This window comes from Lutra lutra, chromosome 5 (assembly GCF_902655055.1).
Source record: "Lutra lutra chromosome 5, mLutLut1.2, whole genome shotgun sequence".
NCBI classification, from domain to species: Eukaryota; Metazoa; Chordata; class Mammalia; order Carnivora; family Mustelidae; genus Lutra; species Lutra lutra.
Window position 1 is genome coordinate 91,578,533 of NC_062282.1, and position 23,143 is coordinate 91,601,675.

The following is a 23,143-nucleotide window of genomic DNA, read 5'->3' on the forward strand; positions in this document are numbered from 1 at the left end:
TTTATAAGCAAATGGCCCACAGCTGACCTTGAATGCGAGGTGCTATGTTGCATCTGGAAAAGTTCAGAACAAAGAAAAGAATTACTGCTGATCATCTTGGATTTAACCATGTGCTAAAGTGAGAATGTGTTCACTGTTCAGGTTTCCCATATACTACTAGCTGGGACTATGACAGTGGCTGAAAATTAAAAAGAGAATTCTGTCAAACCTGTCTGGTTCATTTTAATGTAAATAATAGTAACACTTCAGTATAATGTAAAAACTCTGGGGCAACGCCAAACACAACATGATACAACACTTCTGTAACTGTTATACTTGTTCTAACTATAGACCACATGAAGCTTTTAGAAATTTCTTTTAAGAGTAATATGGGATCAAGATGTTTTAAGTGGGGGGGATGACATGTTATATTTGCATTTTTCAAAGCACTCTGGCTATTGTATGGACAATGGACTCAAAGGAGTTAAAGTATAGGTGATAATGCTTTTGATTAATAGGAGTGGAGGCAACCATTTATGATATGCCAGGTCCTATGCTAATCATGTTACACATAAAATCTCAATTAAATTACTACAAACTTATCAGGTAACTATTATTGTTAGCACTGTATAGCTAAGGCAACTGAGGATTAAAAAGGTTAGGTCAACTGCTGAAGGTCACTTAGCTGCTAAGTGAAAAGCCCAGGAGGAGCTCAAATAAAGGTCTGGATTTCTACAAGCTTAATTCTCCAACATATAGTTTCACTTTTTATATTCTATTTCTTTTCCCATTAAACTCCTTCAGAACAGCAACTCTATTTTAAATTGGTACCTAAAGCACATACCCCAGCACTTAAAAGCCCTCTGTATCAAAGGAAGTTCCATGTCAGTTACAATGAATATATTTATATAAAGTAGTTTGGAAATGTTTACCTGGCAACATTTTAAGGGTGTGATCTTTTTTATTAAATTAGTAATGTCAGATTTATAATGCCACAATTTAGAAATTTTACTACTTTTTGTGAACGTTTACGAAAGTAATTTGAAAGCAAGATTTTACTACATCTCACTTTGAACAACAAAAAAAAGGCCGTTAAATTTATAAACTTACTATCTTGCTTCAACAGGTTCAATGTCAAGGGTGTTAACTCCACTGCCATGGATTCTTTCAACATCTCTGTCTTTGTTTAACTCCAGTCCCAAAACCCTTCAAAAAATAAAAAAATGGAAAAGGGTGAAAGGAAAGATAAAACTAAACAATAATAAAGTAATTTAAGCATAAAAACATCCTTATTTCACCAAAATTACATGCAGTACAAAAATTGCAAGTAATGCTTAAATCTTCTACCACACATTCAAAGGTATTTATAGATTTACGGGATGCCTGGGTGGCTCAGTTGGTTAAGCTGCTGCCTTCAGCTCAGATCATGATGCCAGAGTCCTGAGAGGGAGACCCACATCGGGCTCCTTGCTCAGCAGGGAGCCTGCTTCTCCCTTGGCCTGCCGCTCCCCCTGCTTGTGCTCACACTCTCCCTCTCTCCGACAAATCAATAAATAATCTTAAAAAAAAAATGGAGGGGCACCTGGGTGGCTCAGTGGGTTAAGCCTCTGCCTTTGGCTCAGGTCATGATCTCAAGGTCTTGGGAATGAGCCCCGCATCAGGCTTTCTGCTCAGTGGGGAGTCTGCTTCCCCCTCTCTCTCTGCCTGCTGCTCTGCCCACTTGTGCTCTCTCTGTGTCCAGTAAATAATAATAAAATAAATAAAATCTTAAAAAAAAAAGGTATTTATAGATTTTTAAAGACCTTACATGAGTTTAAAAAAATACCAACAGGTATTTGTACAATTACATGTAAAGAATTGCAATTACATGTAAAGAATTTCTCCAGGTACTTCATTACGTTTTTATTAACATATTTAGAAACTGAAATAAACTTTCACGAAAAGTTAAATCCTGCTCTCTTAAACTTAACTGAGGACACCTAGTGGAAAAAAGCTTAAATTACAGTATTTTTTTTTTTTTTAAGATTTTTATTTATTTGACAGACAGAGATCACAAGTAGGCAGAGAGGCAGGCAGAGAGAGAGAGAGAGAGAGGAGGAAGCAGGCTCCCCGCGGACCGAGAGCCTGATGTGGGGCTCAATCCCAGGACTCTGAGATCATGACCTGAGCTGAAGGCAGAGGCTTTAACCCACTGAGCCATCCAGGCACCTCAAATTACAGTATTTTTTTAAAAATTCCCTTAAGTGTTTCTAGGCCTTAGGTAAAATACAGTATGTTCAAGCAACAATTAAGCACACTTTTAAAAAGCCAATTAAATATCTATAAAAAGATGATTAACAAGTACTCTTACAAATTAAGTTGAATGAAATTTCTTATATTACATAACTGTAAGCCATCATTATTCTGAAGAGGATATTAAGATTAAATGAGTTAATACATGAAAAGTGCTCATTACAATGACTAGTAAGTGCCCAGTGAAAGTCTTATTAGAATGTCTTAGTCTGTTGGATGTTAAGGAACATTTACGTTAATTTAACTAGAATGATTTCTGAATTCATTACTGACCAACATGATGCTATCTATATGAAAAATTTTAGCCTATGCGTCAATTTTTAAAAAAATAAAAATGCACAGCGCTAGAAAAGGTACAAATTGATACTTTTATGTCCTTACAGTAGCAGTATATAAATATTATAAACATTATAGTAATCATTTTTGTGTATTAAATGTTTGATTTAAAGATATACACAGGCCTTTGTCTTCACAAACAGTTTAGCCTTAGGTTCAAATATCTGGTCTAACACTTACTACTTTTCTGACTTTGATCAGTAACAGTAACAGCTAATATTAAGAGCCCACCATTAGTCGACACTGTGATTAGTAGTAAAATAAGTATAATAAATGTTAATCTGAACTGATAGATTTCCTAGGTGGTAGTTTATATTAGTAACTGTTCTTTCTGATTATAAATCTAAGACATAAGTAATCTGTCTAACACCAAACATCTAATAACTGGCTGAACTGGGATCTGAACTCTTTGACACTTTCTCTCCAGACCATTATGCTGTTCTGCCATCTCTGAGCTTCAGTATTTCACCAGAAAATAAATTTTTCATATTTTTCAGGGAAATTCCCATTTCTTCTTAAAATATTTTTCTATTTTTCAATTTTACCTTTTTTTTTTTTTTTTTTTTGAGAGCGAGTGAGCATGGGTGAGGTGGGGTGGGGGAGAGGAGAGGGAGAAGGAGAGAATCTTAAGCACCAACACAAGTCTGGATCTCACAACCCTGAGATCCTGACCTGAGCCAAAATCAAGACTCATATGCTTAACTGACTGAGACACCCAGGCACTCATACTTGATGATTTTTCAAATAACAGTAATCTGTGCTTCTTGAAACCAGTAAAAAACCATACAAACATGAACAAAGGTAATTACCCCTTCCTTGAGTTCCTTTCTCTGAACAGTGAGAAATGTAGCTCTCACTATCATTAATATGCTTATTTATCTGAACAATACAAATGAATGTAACCAATCTCCCTTCACCAATACCATCCCTGTCCCCAACAAGAAAACTGCTTACCAGGCATGGGCTTTGATTTCTGCCTCCCCTAACACGCCTATCACCTGAGCTTGTCAGTCCCCACAAACTACCTCCTCAGCCTGCTCACTCTAATCCCAGCCGGTGTATGGAAGCCTACTTCTGCCCAACCTAAAGACTTTAGGACTGAATTTTAAGGGAAATAAAAGGGGTTAAATGAAGAAAAGTAAGAGGGTAATATGGTAGGTAAACAAGGGCAGGGTGTGTGTGGAAGGAGGCAAGGTGTGCAAAAAAAGAGTTAATACAGCATACCAGAGACTGCTATCCTTAGAAACTTGCAAGATTGGCCTTTGTCTCCTTCTGTGATTTCAGGAGGGTTCTATCATTCCTGGATAAGAATGGTTCATTGAGCCTCAACTATGTGGAGCCAACAAGGTGCTCTGTGATGAATACCTGCTGTCCTTCTGGGTGTCTGGAATTTTGGTACATGTTAAATACATGCATGCACATGCCAGAAATTCTGGTTCATGCTCTAAAAGAACAGATAAAGTGCTTCAGACAGAAGGGAAATGATATTTGAAAACGTGGGGTTATCAGGATTGAGGAGAGAGCAACAGAAAAGATAAATACCTAGGCAAATAAAACTGACAAAGTATGCTTGATAGCTGAAAAAAAGGTATTAACATTATCTGATGGGGTTTACAATGTATGTAAATGCAATATGTGAGACAACATTTATGATGGAGAATAAAGAGTGATGAAGTTTCTATATGCCAAATGAAGCAGTAAAATATTGATTCTAAGCAGAGAATGAGAAGTTAAATGGGTATTTTATAATTCCTAGGGCAATCACCAAAAACAATTATATAACGAGATGTCACAAGAGATAAAATGGAATATTAAATAATGTTCAAATAATTCCCAAAAAAGCAGGAAAGGGGGAAAAATGTGGAGTAACCAGCACTCTCATCCCTCACTGGTGGGAATGTTAAGCTTCTAGAAAACTATGTTTCTAAAAAGTGAAACACAGGCTCTAGTCATTCCCCTGTTAGGCATGCAGCCAAGAGAAATAAAAGTACATTTCCACACAAAGACTCGTACATGAACATTCACAGCAACTTTATATGTAATTGCCCAAAACTGGAAACATTTAAATGCCATCAACAAGTGAATGGATAAAGAAACTGTGATATATCCACAGAATACAGTATTTCTCAACAGTAAAAAAGAATCAAAAGGAGAAATTTCAAAATAATTATGCTGAATGAAAAGACCAGACAAAGCATAATTTATACAAAATTCTGGAATATGCTGACAGTAAGCAAAGGAGTGGTTTCCTGGAATATAACAGCATGAAGCAGGGAAAGAAATAAAAAGAAGCATTACAAAAAGTTAGGATGCAATTTTTGGCTTATGGATATTAGTTATTTTGGTGGTGATGGCTTCAAAAGCATGTATGTATGTCAAAACCCATCCAATCGTTTACTCTAATTTAATGTGCAGTTTACTGTCTGTCAATTATACCTCAAGAAAGTTGTTTAAAAAAAAAAAGGTGGGTAAGTTTACAATTTTGCACATCAGTGTTTTGCTTTTGCCCTTAATCACTGACAATGAAGAAATTGGGGTAAATTAGAGTAGACATCTTCCTTAAATAAAAAAGGACTGTGTGGTTGTTTAGTTAAGCAAAGACATCACTTAATGAGGGGAATCTTTAAAAAGAAACACTACCTTCAACACTTTTATCTCCATTTAAATATATAAGCAGTCCTCACTTTGCACAGTTTGCAAATGAAGCACGGAATGGAAGTTACCATGATTGAAATAACCAGACCTCCAAACAATATGTTTCAAAATTCAGTTGCCACGGTGTATTAACTGTGACTAATAGCACAAAGCACAAAGTTGGCTCCCAGCTTTTCAGTCCACAAATCACTACAAAAATAACATGGACATCATAATTCGTGAGCAATTTACATGACTTCTTTCAAAGTCTGCAGGTGACTGGTTACTGTGGATTTGTTATTCAATTTATACAGAGACTGCAAAGTTCTGTGCTTCCGAGATAAACTTGTATGAAATTTTAGAAAAATGGATAATGAAAAGAGGGAATTGACCAACAAAATGGAGGTGCACCAAAAATAAGCTAAGTAAAAAAAAAAAAAAAAAAAAAAATCAAAAATAAGCTAAGTGATAATACTGGAAATAAAACTCAAATGGAATGTAAATGTAGTTACAGAAGAAAGAGCTGACTGTGGAAATGTTGACAGTGTGGCCATTTGAGACTCTCCAGAGAAAGACTGAGGAAATCAATGCAGGTGAGTGAACTTATCCAAATAAATGAGGAATAGTGGTTGTGATGAGAAGGCTGAAGAGGTCTGAAAGGAAATGACACTGGCAAAAACGTTTACATTAAAAACTCTCAGAGATATTTCACAACGTTGAAATGCAAAGGACAAAATGTTGGAATCTGATTCAGAAAGAAGAATGATAATTAGCCAAAATATAGAAATATACTCAACTTGCATTAGAAGTTATACAATGAGAAGATCAGTGCCACTCAAACTACTCTTGATTTCAGATGGATTTTTCTTTAAACAAAGAAATAACTGAGTTTTCACTGTTTCTAATGTCTTCTATTACAGTGTACTAATATTAGCTTTACTATTTTTTCATTTCTTGCCTATTTTTATGACAGTACAAGTTTACTGCTTTGAAGGGGCACATGCACCCCAATGTTTATAGCAGCAATGTCCACAATAGCCAAACTATGGGAAGAGCCTAGATGTCCATCAACAGATGAATGGATAAAGAAGATGTTGTATATATACACAACGGAGTACTATGCAGCCATCAAAAAACCCAAAATCTTGCCATATGCAATGACGTGGATAGAACTAGAGGGTATTATGCTAAGCAAAATGAGTCAATCAGAGAAAGACAATTATCATATGATCTCATTGATATGAAGAATTAGAGAAACAAGACAGAGGATCATAGGGGAAGGGAGGGAAAAATGAAAGAAGATGAAACTAGAGAGGGAGACAAACCATAAGAGACTCTTAATCTCAGGAAACAAACTAGGGTTGCTGGAAGGGAGGGGAGTGGGAGGGATGGACTGGGTGATGGACACTGGGGAGGATATGTGCTATGGTAAATGCTGTGAATTGTGTAAGACGATGAATCAAAGATCTGTATCCCTGAAACAAATAATATGTTAATAAACAATGTTAACCAAAAAAGTTTACTGTTTGACAAAGAAATTTTAAATATCACAGAACAATGGTAATTGTTCCCCATCCACTGATTATGCAAAACAAGGACTATCAGAATATTTATATGCCAGTTGTTTGAAGTAGAGTTAAATATGCTGAATGGAATGCCACATCATCTTCTTTTACAAACCATACCCACAACTATATGTACTCTATGATTTTCAAAAATATGTTTTCTTTGGGGATCTGGGTGACTTAATCAGTTGAGTGTCCTACTCTTTATTTTGACTCAGGGTCATGAGACTGGGCTCTGTGTCAAGCTCTGCACTGAGCATAGACCCTGCTTAAGATTCTCTCCCTCTCTCTCTGCCCCTCCCCTGCTTGCAAGTGTGCAAGTGTGTGTGTACTCTCTCAATAAATAAATAAATAAAAATTTAAAAATGTTTTATTATTAACTTATCATTTTAATTCAGTAAACATTTAAGGCATATGCCAAACAAATGACTATGGAATCTCAAGACATGCAATTGAATGTGGAATCTTTCTCAAGCAATGGTTGTCAATCCTGGCCATACACTATTATCACCTATGAAGCTTTAAAGAAATTCCAGAATTAATTAATTAATTAAATTTAATTCGATTAAATCAGAATTTCTGGGGTTGCAATCTTGGCATGAATACTTTTTCCAAAGTATTTTTTCCAAATCACCATAGGTGATTCCAATATTATGGCAAAGTTGAAACAAACTGTTCTTATTAATTTCCTCCAGTCTTTCATAATATGATTTTCTCAATGATACCTCATTAAAAGCACTTAATTTTAAGCAATTTGTTTGGATCATTTAAAAAGTGGTCCATTTAGCTTAAGAATAACAATTCTTTTTGACTTTGTATTTCATTAGTTCTTATTAAAATGGCATAATCAGAATAATAAAACTGGCATTATCAGAATTAGGGACAAATACAGATTTTTGATAAACATATAAAGAAACTGGTGGGAGGGATGCTCATGGGATTGCTAGATTATAGGTTTTTAGCCACAAGTGTGAAGTATGCTGGGGGAAGCAGCATGTTTTACACGGGAAGTGAAATCCATTCACAGACGGATTAATCTGGTGACCTTCTAAGGAGATATTCACTATTCCAAAACTGTACTTCTTCTAATGAAGATGTTTAGGTCATGGAATTTTAACAGAGTGATACTTAGCTGCATTGTCAGACAGCAGTCTACTTGGGATTAAAAGAATCTGGAGAAACCCAATGTTTTAGACCCTCAGTAGCTCACATGAATTAAATTATTACTGATATGATAAGACTTCTGAACTTACTGGGGAAAACTAATGTTGCTCCTTTTCAAAAAAGTACAGCTATTTTCAATAAAACTAAAGGTCTTACAGTCAAGTTCATTCACTTTCCAATGTTTAATTTGCTGATCCTAATGGAAGAACTGCAGAACTACTTGGTGGAAACAAGCCAGATTATCAGAGGAGATTGATCAGTTTTGATAAACATAAATTTTGAATTTCCGAAATCACTAAAAACTCTGGATATGTCTGTATGCTTTTATTAGAGTGGATCACTGAGCTGAATAGGAATTACTGTCAACTCTGCACTGAAAGGAGGTAGAGACAGAGGGCTAACTGTAGATACAGCCCAAACATGTTTAAAATTGATCAAAATGTGGTTAAAAGATTGTTTACTTATTTAGTTGAAATTACATGTAATATCTGAAACATTTGTCCATTCTAAAAGCATAATACTAAATGTAAGTCTGATACAACACTTTAGAACACAAAATATCATGTAAATTGCTTGCCAAAAACAGGTAAAAGATTATTACAATGCATTAAAATAATTTATTATTTTTGTCTGTTTTCAGCTGTGGTAGGAAACCTAGAGGTGACTTCCACTGTCTCCACCTCCTGGTAGTCACACCGGCAGGTAATTTCCTTTCCTCGTGTCCTTGAGTGTGGGCTAGACCCAATGACTCACTTCTCCTGAACAGAATACAACAAAACTGATGAGATACCATTTCTGAGATCAGATTATAAGGAATCTGGCTCACATCTTGCTTGCCCTTTCCTGCTCTCTTACTTTCTTGCTTTGATGAAAGCCAGCTATCATGTTGAGATTTGCGAGGTCTATGTGAAAAATAACGGGAACTGAGGGAGACCTCTGGACCAAAGTCAGGGAAGAATTAAATCCTGTCCTGAGTGAGTTTGAAAGTGGATCCTCCCAGAGTCCAGTCTTGAAATGACTATAATCCCAGTCAATATCTTCATTGCAGCCTTCTGAGAGATTCTGAGCCAGAAGACCTAGCTAAGACACACACCGATTCCTGACCCCAACACCTGTGAGTTAATAAACGTTTTGTTGTTTTAAGCTAAGTTTTGGAGGGTACTTTGTTACCCTTTCACTGATAACTTATGCATGGGGTACTTTGTTACCCACCCACTGATAACTAATGCAGCAGGTAAGTCTTCTTTTGGGATATTGGAAAAAATCATATCCATCAGTTTTTCAATAAGCAACGGTATTCTGCTTTTCTCTCCTGAAGTTTCTTTAAAAAGCCATCAGTGTTGGCAGTTCCTACTTCTTTTCCTGGCATTCTTCAACTCACTGAAATCTTAATTTATTCCCATGATTCTCCTGAAAATGCTCTTCCCAAGGCCATTAGTTTCTGCACTGTTGCTTAAATATAACGCACACTTTTAGTTCCCTTTATTCCTATTTCTTGAATGCATGCTATTCACTCAACAGAAACTCTTCTACGTCTCCTTTCTCATGTCTCTTTTCTCAGAGGTCAAGAAGACAATATACTAATAAGAAAATATGCATATAATACAATTTCAGTAGTAATAAATTGAACAGATAAGCAGAGTGATGGGATGGAGAACCACGAAGAGCAAGAACAGGGCTAGGGCCAGCAAACGACACATATAAGGGTTTCCTCTTCTTTTAGTTTATGAGATATTTCGTTGCCCTGGTTTTGCTGCCATGGTTCATTTTTAGTCTCTTCTTCTCCCTAACTTTAAATGTTGATGTTTCTCAGATTTTTGGTCACTGAACTGCTTTTCTTACTCTACAAGTAATGCCTGGATGATCTCATCTCCACCTCACTTCATGTACCATCTCACATTAAAGATATCTCAATTTCTTCTGAGCATTAAATATGTACACTCAACTTTGTCCTCCTCTTCACAGGTTCTCTGAAAGCAATATGGGAAGGGGTGCCTAGGTGGCTCAAGTCAGTTACGAATCTGATGTCAGTTCTGGTCATAATTTCAGGGTCCTGGGCTCCCCACTCACTGGGGAGTCTGTTTGTCCCTCTCCACCTGGCCCTCCCCCATGCTCCTGCTCTTTCTCTCTCAAATGGGTAGATAAAACCTTTAAAAATTTTTAAAAAGTAATATGGAAAAGTCAATATGGGCAAGTTACATTCAAATAAAATGCTACATAAAAAGCACATACCTGGGAATCACTGTTAACTCTCTCTTTCCATCATTTACTAGAATCAACCAATTTACACGGCTGGTTGATTCTATTTCTTAAATAAATATATATATATATATATTTTGAATATCTTTACCCTTTTCACCCCAACCACCATTTCCCAGGCTTCCATCTGCTGTCTTCTGGACAACTGGAACAGTTACCTAACTCGACTCTCATTCTGGCTCTCAACTTCAATCCATTCTCCAAATAGATGACAAAATCCACTGTCACCTTCTTCTCATCTCCATACCTGTTTACCAACTACACAAGGATCTTCCTCACCTAGCGCCGGACTACATCTGCAGCTTCATCTCTTGTCAATGGTCCCCTTGTCTGCTCTAGGCATGGTAAACTTTGTTCAATTCCTGGCCAATGCTCTGCCCTTAACATAATGCTTGGCAAACAAATGCTCAATAAATATATCGACTGAACGAATGAAGGAATCCTAGGAGGGTAGTTATTCCTTGGGGAGTGGGGAGGAAATGTAATGTGAGGGAAAGGGAGTAAAATAAAACTAAAGTATCTTCCCCAGAAGCCGTGTGTGCATCCACCAGCCTACAGGTATGTAGAAGGCATCTTATTTTCGTAAGCAGAAGAAATTAAAGTCGAGTTTGGTGAAAGTAAGGTGATAATAAGGTGATAATAAGGCGGGAAAGTGGGAGGCAAGACTAACAGAAATATTTGAAATGGCCCGTTTGAGGAAAAAAATAAGGTTTTCTTTACCTCCGTGTGGACTCCGCTCTCTGGAGGCGAAGAGGGTCGTCCAAACCCGCCTGTCTCGCTAATAAAAACCCTAACATTCCGTTTCTTCACACTAGCCGGAAAACTGGACGCCGCCATGACAGAGCTCGGAGGCCGGGCTGTAACAGTGGAGTCTCCTATTGGCCAAGCAAGGTACCATCCGACCAATAGTGAACGCCGTTACTAGAAGGGCGTGAGGACGGAGTGGGTGGGCGGGGCCCGCTCCTGGCCAGAGTTTGTGTTTCGGTCGTGGCGGATCCGGCTGCGATTTGTGCTTGAATCCCGGCCGACGGCATGGGTTGGTCTCAGAATTTGTTCCGCGCCTTATGGAGAGCGCTGTCAAAGGAAGCGAAGCAGCAAGTAGGCACAGACCAGTTTGGGAACAAATACTACTATGTCCCGGAATACAAGAACTGGAGAGGTGAGATGACAGCGAGAGGAGCGGTTGAGCGGTCAGTAAATAAGGGAAACGTGAGAGTGTCTCGTAAACTAACACAGCGTGCAATGGCTGGGATGTCACCTGGGGGGAGAGCCCAAATTCATTAGCCCTGTCTCCCCTTCACTCTGAGCGGAGCACTTGAAGCCGCGGCCTGGCCCGCAGTGTGCGGGTGGTTCGTGGGTTGCAGCGGCTCGGTGAGGTGTCACCGGCCGCTACCCGCGCGAGCTCCGCGCTGCCCATGCAGCTCTCTCCTCTCGGGATCAAGAGCCCACCCGCTGACGCCGCCTCGGCGCTGGTCCCGGCCACTAGGCGACCCAGAAAGGGACAAGTCCGCGGAGGTCTTTTTCCAGAGGGCCTCAGGAGGGCAGGGAAACTGCTTTTCCTCCTCCTGCACCCTTCTTGGCGACCAGGCCGCCTCCGCTTGCCTCTTTCCTGGTGTTGACCTTTTTCAGTAGCTATGGCGCTGGCCTCAAGCGTCCCCTTCGTCCAACTGTCAGAAGTGGGACTGTGCACACTGTGGAGAAAAGATCCTCACAAGGTTTTATCTTCCCTTTCCCATGAATTTGCATTCCAAAACCCCGTGGAGCTCACTTTAAGATCATTGCTCTAATCGTGGTGTTTCCTAGGGTTCATGCAAAGTAGTGGAGTTTGGGGAGTTAGGGGACGTTCCTGTCTCTTGAAATCACATCACGTGGCAGCCGTTATAACGTCTTTCATGTGGCTCCGTCATCTCAGTGCAGATCTCAGGCTTTGGGATCAGAAGGGATTGGGTTAAAATTTCAGCCCTACCTGGAGGCCACGGCCAGGGGTCCGGATACCCCGGTTCCCCCCTGCCCCTCCCAGGCCAAAATACAAGGTGCCTTGGACTTTGGGGGCCTGGGGCTGGTGAATGGGGGGCAGGGCGGCGCCCGGGGACACAGCACAGAGCAGACATTCCATAGACTGTATCTGGGAGTCTTTATAAAGTGTGGGAGATTAAAAAAGAAGAAATCAATTGATAAAAATGCACTTTTTGGGGGTGGGGGGGAGAAGCTTTAAAAGTAATAAAAAAAACAAAAACAAAAAGACAAAAGATGAAAAACCAGACCAAAAAAAGTCATTTTTCTTGTACATAAAAAAACCACTAAACGCAGCCTGTTACCAAAAAAAAAAAAAAAATTTAGCCCTAACACGTAGTAACTGAGGGAAATCGCCAAGATATTTGTCCTCCCAAGACTCAGTTTCCTCACTTAGAAGTTAGAAATGATAATAATAGCAGTTATTGAGAAGCACTCAAGTCTTTCCAATATTGTGATCCATTCATTTCTGATAGCTCTAGTCAAAGAATTATTCCTTCCTTACTTAGAGCACGTGTAAAGTGTATTCAGTGATTTATCACTCAAAATTGTTCTGCTTAGCCTTTTTCCGTAACTTAATATCTAAGCCTTATTTCCCATTAAATGAGCTTCTAAATTTTGTCATGGTTGGGAATATGTCTTTTTTTTCTTTTTTTTTTTTAAAGTCCACGAAGAACCTAGCAGGTTGATGGTGTTTCTTCACAAACTGGGACCAGAAGGAAAGATGTTTCTTTTCCATAAGTTGCCAGTAGCATTAAAAATATGCAAAATGTCTGTTGCCTTTTTTTATTGAAGTATAGTTTACATACAGTAACACTTATCCTTTTTGGTGTGTGGTTTTATGATTTTTTTTTTTTTTTACAAATGCATAGTCCTTTAACTATCACACAATCAGGATACCGAATGTTCCTTCATTCCCCAAGTTCCCTCCAGCCCTTAGTAATTCATTCCCCTACCTGATAACCGGGCATTGGCAACCACTGATCTGTTTTAGGTCCCTATGATTTGCCTTTTCCAGGATATCATATAAATGAAATTATGGAGGAGGTAGTCTTTCCAAGAAAGCTTATTTCAGGCAGCATAATGCAGTTAAGATTGATCCACGTGTCAGTAGTTGTTCCTTTTTATGGCTAAGTAGTAGTTCATTTATGGGTTTACCACACTTTATCCATTTTCCAGGACTTTGGGTTGTTTCTAGATTTTGGTGATTATGAAGAAAGCTTCTATAAACATTCCCATGCAGGATTTTGTGTGAATCTTTTTCCACTTCTCTTGGGTAAATACCTAGGAGTGAGATTGTTGGGTTGTGTGCATATGTATATAACTTTGTAAGAAACTATCCCACTCTTTTCCACATTGGCTATATCATTTTGCATTCCTGCCAGCAATGTTAAAGAAAATTCTGGTTACACATTGTCACCAGCCCTTTGTATTGTCAGGTTTTTGGTGTTGTTTTATTGTTATTTTAGCCATTCTTATTAATTGCATAGTGGTGTCTCATTGTGGTTTTGATTTTCATTTTCCTAATGACTGAGAATGTTGAGAATCTATTTATGTGCTTATTTGCCATCCCTAGATCTTTGGTGAAGTATCCCTTCAAATCTTTCGACCATTAAAAATAATTTTGGATCAACTTCCTTGTATCATTTCAGTGGAAATACGTACAGCATGATTAAAGAAAGATTTAAATTAACAAAATCATGTGTATTCTAAAACAACATAATTTGTGAGTCAAAGGATATGTTGATCTTTAATCTTATGATGATACCAAATGGTTTTCCAAAGTGATTATAAATTTCTACTTCTATCAGCTTGATATTTGGAATTCATGTACTCTTGGCTGTGAAAAAATGAGGCTTTTATTGATGATATAGGAGAATCATTGTATGCTGCTATATAACATATCTGTGTTACTCCATTTTTAGATAATTGAAGCTGTGGCACAGACACATATTACAGTCTGTAAATACTGTCACACATTTCCTAAGCTTTCTGTTATTTATAGGGGGGAATGTCTTTGTTTGTTGTAATGCAAGTTTTCAAAAAATGAGTCATCTAACTTTCTTATTTCCTTGGTATGAAAGATGGTTTTTTGAATTGAGTTTCTTTGAATTGAATGAATTGTTAAGCATTTAACATCACCATTGAAGAGTATTTAAGAACTCTTCAGAGGAAATGACTTTTTCTTCTAATTCAGTTAATTAGTGTGGTGCCAGTCATTAAAAAACTACTATACTTTCCACATAGGATATTATTTAATGAGAGCAAAGATACTTATACAATTTAAAATAAATCTCTGGAGTATTGTCCAGTCAGCTGAATTTAAGTTTAGAATTGATTGTTGAAATTTTAACTTAAAAAAAAAAAACATATTGGCATCTGAGAAAAAGAAGATTGTGAAGATAACATTTGTTGGCGTTTTTAAGGAAAATTTGTTAATCAACATATTATTGTTATTGAAAGTTTGTTTGCTGTATGGAAGATTACTTAGTAAAAGATTCCCCAAATAAACTTTGTCTAGAACTTTCCTTTGATATTGCACCCTTTTAATTTATAGTGCCTCCGAGTTTTTATCCATCTGGTTCCATTTATCTCATGTTTCAAAAGGAGTTCCCTTCCTAAGGTAAATTCTTGTATACTTAATTCTGACCAGGACCTCTTTGAACCTTGTTTTATTATTTTCATCTTTACCTTTTGCACATTTATTAAACATCTGCACCCAGTTAACACTAACAAGTTTATTACTGAAAGATTATTTTGAGTTAATTTCATAATAGATGTTGTGAATGTCCAAATTTGGCAAGGAAGGTGAATATTATGCATAATTTGCAAAAAACAAGGCTTGGACTATTGTCTTTGGCTCTGGACACCACACTTTAGGAGAGCTGATTGAAAATCTAGAGTGTCCAGACAGGAGTAGTTATGAAAATGAAAATTTCCAGAAATTATATCTATGACTATTAGCTGTGAATTTTGAGGAAATTTATCCTTTGAAGATAAGATTTAGGAGTAGCTTCAGATATTTAGAAGATTGTTGTATAGAAAAGGATTAGGTTAATCTCTGCAGCCCTTTAAATCAGAACTTAGGTCAGAGGGGAAATATTTACCTTTTTTGAGGAAACAACTTTCAGCCTATTAGAGCCATGCTAGAAAAGGAAGAGAGTGTTTAATTATAACTGAGAGAATTTGGGGAGATAAGGAGCTGGGTGCATTTGATTAGCGCCTTGAATGATAAATACAATTTCAGAAAGAGTGGCTGAAGAGCATTCCCAGCCAGGGCTAGGAAGGGATAGGAAATATCACAGAAATTAGAAGGTAGTCTAATGCTGGTAGGCCTCAGTGGAGAACAGCTAGAGTAAGCTGTTTTAGTGAGGGGATAGACAGGGTCATATACTAAATGGCCTTGAATACTCTAAGTTTCAAGTTTGTACTTTATTCTCTATCTGGTGGATAGCCACTGAAAAGCTTGTGACATGATCAGAGCTATTAAATGACTCCCGAATCCCTGTAGAAGGTGAGTTAGAGGGGAGAGGGACGAGCTGAAATACTATTTGGTGGGAGCATTGCTAGATTGACTGTGATTCTGGAAAGAAATCTTAGGAGACGCAAGTTTTGATTTAGCAAAACTTTTGAACTTGATAATTACTTAGACTGGTGGAAGGGGAAAGAAAAGATGAGAGGCCAAAGATGATTTTGTTTTAATTCCGGAGAGCCCGTGGATTGTGATGTACAGATTCCTGCAAATAAAGGCTGAAGAGGACAAATGCAAATAGAGAAGTAGGCTTTAGGGTGGGTTGGTAAAAGAGTAAGTAGAATTTGTTATAATAGGGCAATTGTAGAGTCAGGCAATTGTGTACTCAGATCCACAGTTCCAAAGATGTTATTAAAATGCAGATTTGGAAGCCACCTTTATGTAGGTGATCCCTAAAACTTTAAGTCTATTTGAATTGAAGCAGGGAGAGAGTAATCGTATAGATGAGATCAGGAGGCAGATAAATAGGAACACTCATTTCAGGGGTTTCCCATTCAAGGAGAAATATATCCACACTACCTGGCTGACTTTCATGACCTTTGAGTCCATCCTGAAAGTGATACTTGTTTATAATCTAATCTTTAGATCAATAATTTTGTAAGATACATAGATATTCATGCTATTAGAACTCAAACCTGAAAGCGTACGTGATTTTTACCAGGGAGCTGAATCAGGTAATAGTTACTTAAAATTTTCAGCAATCAGAAAAGAAATAAAAATTGATTGAATGCAGCTATTTAGGAGTTGTATCTAGACTGATACTTTTCATGATGCCGAGCTTTAGTTGATGTTCCCAAAACAGAATTGGGTGGGGGCAAGATAGGAATAGCAACGGATAGTAGATAATAGTGATGTCTTCTTTCAGAATCTAGGGTAAGTGTTTCATCAAACATGGTGGATAGATTTAGTTTTTGAATACATTTTTTAAAACTGTATAAACCCTCACTAGGGCTTTTTGCATAGTGAATTGTTTATACTAGGCTACTAGCTGTGATTTTCAAATTGTCTTATTTTAATAATTATAAATCTATTCAAGTTCAACATTTTAATAGAAAGTCTTACATTCTAAAGGATTTTTTAAATTTTCTTCTCCACTTTTTAATGAAGCATTATTTGTACACTTATGAGAATTGTGAGCAAAGAAAAATTTGTGCTAATGTTTTCATAAAAACATTTACTGCCTGATTATATCTTGTATACTTTCTAATTTATATGGGTATATTTAGACTCACATGTATTTGGATTATCAGTGTGCCAAACACATTATTTATAATAACATTTCCTGAATTTTATATTTCAAGCCTTTGGCTAAAAAAAAGTCCTTTAAATACAGAGTTCTCAAACACCTTTGAGAAGCCAAATTGGAAGAGGTATAGACCAAACTTTAAAAGTTATAATTTTAAATTGAGGTTTGTCGATCTAAAATTGAATTTTATTTAAAATTGAAGGGTATTTTTTTTTAAGATTTTATTTATTTATTTGTCAGAGAGAGAGAGGGAGAGAGAGGGAGCACAGGCAGACAGAGTGGCAGGCAGAGGCAGAGGGAGAAGCAGGCTCCCTGCCGAGCAAGGAGCCCGATGTGGGACTCGATCCCAGGACGCTGGGATCATGACCTGAGCCGAAGGCAGCTGCTTAACCAACTGAGCCACCCAGGCGTCCCTTTTTTTTTTTTTTTTTAAGATTTTATTTATAAAATTGAAGGGTATTTTGTATCATTTCCATGTGCTTCCTTTTTTAAAAAAGGATGTTAAAGTAGTTTGATTTTACCTTTTGTTCTACCCAGAGAATCACTTCTGTTTTATTTATCCTTTTATTTATTTTTAACTATTGAATTAAGAAATATTTCAGGCATAAAAAGTAGAGAAAATAAGGGGTAGCTGGGTGGCTCAGTTAATTGAGTGTGGGACTCTTGGTTTGGTTTTGGCTTAGGTCTGTGATCTGAGGATCATGAGGTCTAACCCTGTGTGGAGCTCTGGGCTCATTGGGGAGTTGCCCTGGGATTTTCTCCCTCTACCTCCCTTTCTACCCCTTCCTCTGTGCATATTCAGGCTCGCCTCTCTCTCAAATAAATTAATAAATAAAATCTTTAAAAATAAAGGTAGGGGGCACTTCAGTGGCTCTGTTCGTTAAGCATCTGCATTTCGCTCACGTCATGATCCCAGGGTCCTGGGATGGAGCCCTGCATCAGGCTCCTTACTCAGTAGGAGCTTGCTTCTCCCTCTCCCTTGGCCTGCTGCTCCCCCTGCGTGTGCTCTTTGGCTCACAAGTTCTGTCTCTCAAATAACTCATTAAAATCTTAAAAAAAAAAAAGAATAAGAGAAAATGATAAAAACAAACCTCCATGTACCCATCGTTCTCTTTCACAGGTACCAGTTCATGGCTAAATTTTATTTTCTCCCTGGCTCTACTCATCTTTCCTCTTATTTTGAAACAAATACTAAATATGATGTCAGTTTAATTGTAAACCTCTTAGATTATGCCTCTGAAACACAAGGCTTCTCTTTTTAAATATGACAGTAATCATCATCTCGTATAGAAATCAATTCCTTAACATGATCAGATATCCTTTTTGTCACATTTCCTTGATTGTCCCTGGTCTTGTTGATTGATTGATTTGTTGACTTATTTTCGCAATTTGTATAAATTTTTCTCCCAACAATCTTTATATTATAATTCCTAATATGTTTTTAAGTCTCTTGAAATTTGTAAGTTCTCTTTTTATGTTGAAATTACCCCCCCTTTCACACACAGACCTCTGCTTTTTTGGGAGTGGATGTGAAAAAAAGTAACTTTTTTAATTTAAATGGTGGCAGAATCCATTTATATTTGTTGTAGTGATTTATTTCGCCTTACTTTAGTCATCTTATTTTTTATGCTTTCTTTTGGTTATGTTTTCTTATTCCTGACTACCCCCCCTTAGATGATTTTTGCAACATATCCCTCATTTTACTTGAAAGTGATTGTACTAAGGGATACCTGTATGAATGCTATGTGCCTGTGGCTTCCCATAGGGCTCTGGTCAAATTTTTCTGGGAGAACTATACTGGTAACTCAGGATGCTTCACTTTTAGCCTCTGCCAGTAGAAATCTTAAGAATGCCAATAGCAAGTCAGATTTTTCTTTTTGACCTTTGACTTTGATCTCAGGCCTGCTGCTTATTTCTTTTTTTAACCTTTTTTTTTTTTTTTTGCCCTGTGCTCTCAGGCCTGTTGCTCTAAGCTTGGGGTTCTGTCAGAATTTCTTTTTTGGGAACACTATCAATAGAGATTCTTCCAGTGTGGCTTGTATGTCTGCTAGCTCATAAGCCAGTCAGCATTCCTAAATTTGCCTCCCAGCTCATCTTGTACCATTCATTAATTTCTCATGTAACAAATATTTATTCATTACTGCTTTATACAAAACATATCTGTTTTATGTATTTCAGATCTATTTGCCTATTTTGATGATGCCCTTAGCTATTTTGCTGTGCTTCTTCCCCCACTTATATTTTGAAAGGTTAATGAGGTAAACCTAAATCAATGGCTATTTTATTATTATTTTTTAAAGTTTTTTTTTTAAGATTTTATTTATTTATTTATTTGACAGAGAGAGAGATCACAAGGAGGCAGAGAGGCAGGCAGAGAGAGGAAGGGAAGTAGGCTCCCTGCCAAGCAGAGAGCCCGATGTGGGGCTCGATCCCAGGACCCTGGGATCATGACCTGAGCTGAAGGCAGAGGCTTTAACCCACTGAGCCCCCTAGGCGCCCCAAAGATTTTATTTTTAAGCAATCTCTGCACCCAACGTGGGGCTGAGACCTACCACCCCAAGATCAAGAGTGGCACACTCCACCAACTAAGTCACCAGCCAGGTACTCCATTCAATGGCTATTTTTAAACTGAAGTTTTTTCCTCCATTTTGTTCTCAATTTAGCATGGCCTCCAGTCATTTTAGTAATGGTCACATTAATGATAAATATAATTCATCAAGTGCCAACTCTATTTCATGTCTTTACAACACCCATATAACTTGGGATTATTCTCTTTTTCAACATGAGGTGATTGTTTCATTTCTGAATACTTAAATAAGGTTCATGTGTACATGCCTGGGTAGAGAGTAGGTACTCACAAAACAGCTGTTGAGTGAATTAAGATATCTATGGACCCAGAATTATAAAAGCAACAACAAAGCAAAATTTTTAAAACCACAGGAAATGATGAAGTTGTTTTACAAAATCTTAAAACAGGTGATTAAAGAATATATATTTTTCATTTATGATGAATGGCCAAGTTATTCTTCATGGTCTAAAATGCTCACATTAGAAATGAGACTATCTTTTCCATAACTTAACTAATGCAGTTCTGGTTGGATTTAGCTTTGTCAATGATCTTCCAAACATAGTTTTGTTTGCTAGCCTCAAACTTCTGTTATGATACCCAGTCTTACTTTTTTCCCTTAAGGGTGAATATATCATCATCTGATAATCCAAAACCTGTAACATCTACTGTTGCATGTAATTACAGAGTTGGCTTGTTTTGATGATGTTGCCTGAACGTGTTTGTATTTAGTATTTAAATATACTAAAAATTGTAATGAATTAGTATTTGGTTAAGATGCTGTTATTAAGAACCAGACAAATCACATGGTCAGAATTATTAAATAAGGTGTGTCTTGGTTTTTGAGGGTAATTGGAAGATCATGATACAGCTCTTTTATGTGATAGTCTAACATTTGGGAAATAATGAAAACATTTCAGATTTTTCCAGCAGGTGGCAGCATTGTTAAAATAATTGTAGGGTGCCAGTTTATTAAACATTTTTCTTTGAGCTGATTTGAAGGAAGCATCTTTTCTCTAAAATAATTGGATTGAGGGGCACCTGCATGGCTCAGTGGGTTAAGTGTCTTGATTCTTGGTTTCAGCTCAAGTCATAATCTCTGGGTCCTGGAATGGAGCCCTGTGTCTGGCTCTGCACTCAGTGGGGAGTCTGTTTGTCTCTCTCCTGCTTCTCCCCTATTTCCCCATAAATAAATAAGTAAATCTTAAAAAATAAACAATAAAATGATTGGATTTATATTTTTTCCTTTAAATAAACCCTGTACTACTGCTTTATAAACTGCTAACTCTTAAGACAAGAATTTTTAAATGACACTGTAGATTTTTCCTAGTCCATAATGAACAACAATATAAAGATTTTTTTTTTTCTTTTTTTGTCAGAGAGATAGAGTACAGGAAGGCAGAGTGGCAGGCAGAGTCAGAGGGAGAAGCAGGCTCCCCGCGGAGCAAGGAGCGCAATGTGGGACTTGATCCCAGGATGCTGGTATTGTGACCTGAGCCGAAGGCAGCCGCTTAACTGACTGAGCCACCCAGGCGTCCCATGAACAACAATATAAATGGCAATTATATTCTGAAGAATTGACCAAAAATTTTTTAAAAATACGTAAAATTTTTAGAATAGGAAGAGATATTCTGTCTTGAGTTGTAGAGATCACAACGTAATCATTACCCTGGACATCAGCAAATTGATAGAAAACCCTAAAATGTTTTATGATATTAACTAAAATAAGCTTTTTGTTTAGGGATATCTAGAAGAAGATGAGCTTACTTTAAAATACCTTGCTGAATATAAAATAATAGTTATAAACTTTTTATATAGGTTGTCTCAGGGTAGTCTGAAGGTTGGATTTTTAATTTTCTGATGTTTGTTTTAATATTTAACTCCTTACTTATGTTTTCTTCTGAGATTATTTCAGTTGCTTACCCAATTCCCTACTTTTGTATGTGTCTGCATTCCATGTACTTGAACACTGAATTGTATTTTGGTGAATGGAAAATACCAACATTTTCCCTGTAGTCCTAGATTGCATTCCTGTCTCATACCAGTAGAACCACATCTGTGTCATACTTTCATCTACAAGAAGAACAGGATGAAATGTCACAGTCCTACATGTCAATCCTTTATACTGGCTTTAAAATGAATGTAAGCATCCTTAGTCTTGAATTCTATCTTTCCCTGCCAGGGAAATACAGGATTTTTTTTTTTTTTTCCAAAATGAAAACTAATAAAGAAAGAGTGACTAGACTATATTATATCTGTTTCTAAGTGAGGCTGAAAATACACAAAAGAATCATTTGTCCTCTTTTGCTTTGAAGATTTTGTGATTGCTTTACGTTAAGAATAATAATGGCAATAACGATATTAATATTAAATACTATGGATTAGACACTATTCCTAGCACTTGTTACGATTCACTGTAGTGGTGGAAGAATTAACAAATAAGGAAAATAATATATCTTTTGTTGCTTTGTCAAGGTTAGCAATGAACTCCATTTGTATTAACTTATTAGTGCAAAACCCAGTTTCTCTGTGTCAGTATAAATCAGACAGAACTGTTAACTTTTCTTATTGAGGCCTCTCCCTTTTAAGAGTACTACTCACTTCAGCAATTCATTTCAGCTGCTATTTTTAAACTTTCTAAGTGTTTTTCTACAAGAATTAAAAAATTGAGTTGACATGCTTTTGAGAGTTGAAATTGAATGGGATTGGATAGAGAATTCTCTTCAGAATCATAGTACAGACTTCATTATATAATTGTTAGAATAAATTTCCATTTTAAAAAAATGACTTAGGAATATATATAATTTTTTTAAAATTAGTTTTGTAATTTTAACATAGAAGAAGCTATTTCTTTCATCTTTATTGCCTTTGAGGTGACTGGTACCTCCATCTTGTGGTCCAAATGACAAATTGCACCCTTTGCAGAGATTCTAATTAAACTTTTTCTACCCTCTCAGCTGAATATATCATTTAAAGTTATTTATTTTCTGTGCTTTGTTTATTAAAAGCATAACTCTTTTTTTCAAGCTTTTATTTAAATTCCAGTTAGTTAACAGATAGTGTAATACTGGTTTCAGAAGTAGAATTTAGTGATTACAGATAAAACACAGCGCTTATCACAACCAGTGCTCTCTGTAACACTCATCACCCACCTCCCCTTTAGCAACCTTCAGTTCATTCTCTATAGTTGGGAGTCTCATGGTTTGTCTCCCTCTCTGTTTTTATCTTATTTTATTTTTCTTTCCCTTCCCCTACATTCATCTGTTTTGTTTCTTAAATTCCAAATAAGAGTGAGATCATATGGTATTTATCTTTCTCTGGTGGACTTACTTCACTTAGCATAATTCTCTCTAGCTCCATTTATAGCATTGCAAATGGCAAGATTTCATTCGTTTTTATGGCTGAGTAATATTCCTGTGTGTGTGTGTGTGTGTGTGTGTGTGTGTGTGTGTGTACACACCACATCTTCTTTATCCATTCATCAGTAGATGGATATTTGGGCTCTTTCCATAATTTGGCTATTGTTGATAATGCTGCTATAGACATTAGGGTGCATG

General features: G+C 36.9%; 2 protein-coding genes across 6 annotated transcripts in view; one reads left to right on the forward strand and one right to left on the reverse strand.

Moving 5' to 3' along the window:
* ERCC8 (ERCC excision repair 8, CSA ubiquitin ligase complex subunit) overlaps nucleotides 1-11,109 on the reverse strand; it is a 59,139-nt gene extending 48,030 nt beyond the window's left edge. For 4 of the 5 annotated variants that reach the window (XR_007127386.1, XM_047729472.1, XM_047729471.1 and 1 more), the window contains exons 1-2: nucleotides 10,950-11,109; nucleotides 1,090-1,185 (exon numbers count right to left, since the gene is read on the reverse strand). Coding sequence is in view for 3 of the 5 variants with exons in the window: in XM_047729472.1 (XP_047585428.1) it covers nucleotides 1,090-1,185; nucleotides 10,950-11,026 (173 nt within the window). In the remaining 2 variants the exon portion in view is untranslated. The remainder of the gene's footprint in view (nucleotides 1-1,089; nucleotides 1,186-10,949) is intronic. The other variant, XM_047729473.1, reaches the window with a different exon arrangement.
* A 70-nt stretch (nucleotides 11,110-11,179) lies between these two features.
* NDUFAF2 (NADH:ubiquinone oxidoreductase complex assembly factor 2) overlaps nucleotides 11,180-23,143 on the forward strand; it is a 161,902-nt gene continuing 149,938 nt past the window's right edge. The window contains exon 1 of the mRNA XM_047729475.1: nucleotides 11,180-11,388. Within this exon, the coding sequence (XP_047585431.1) occupies nucleotides 11,262-11,388 (127 nt within the window). The 5' untranslated portion in view covers nucleotides 11,180-11,261. The remainder of the gene's footprint in view (nucleotides 11,389-23,143) is intronic.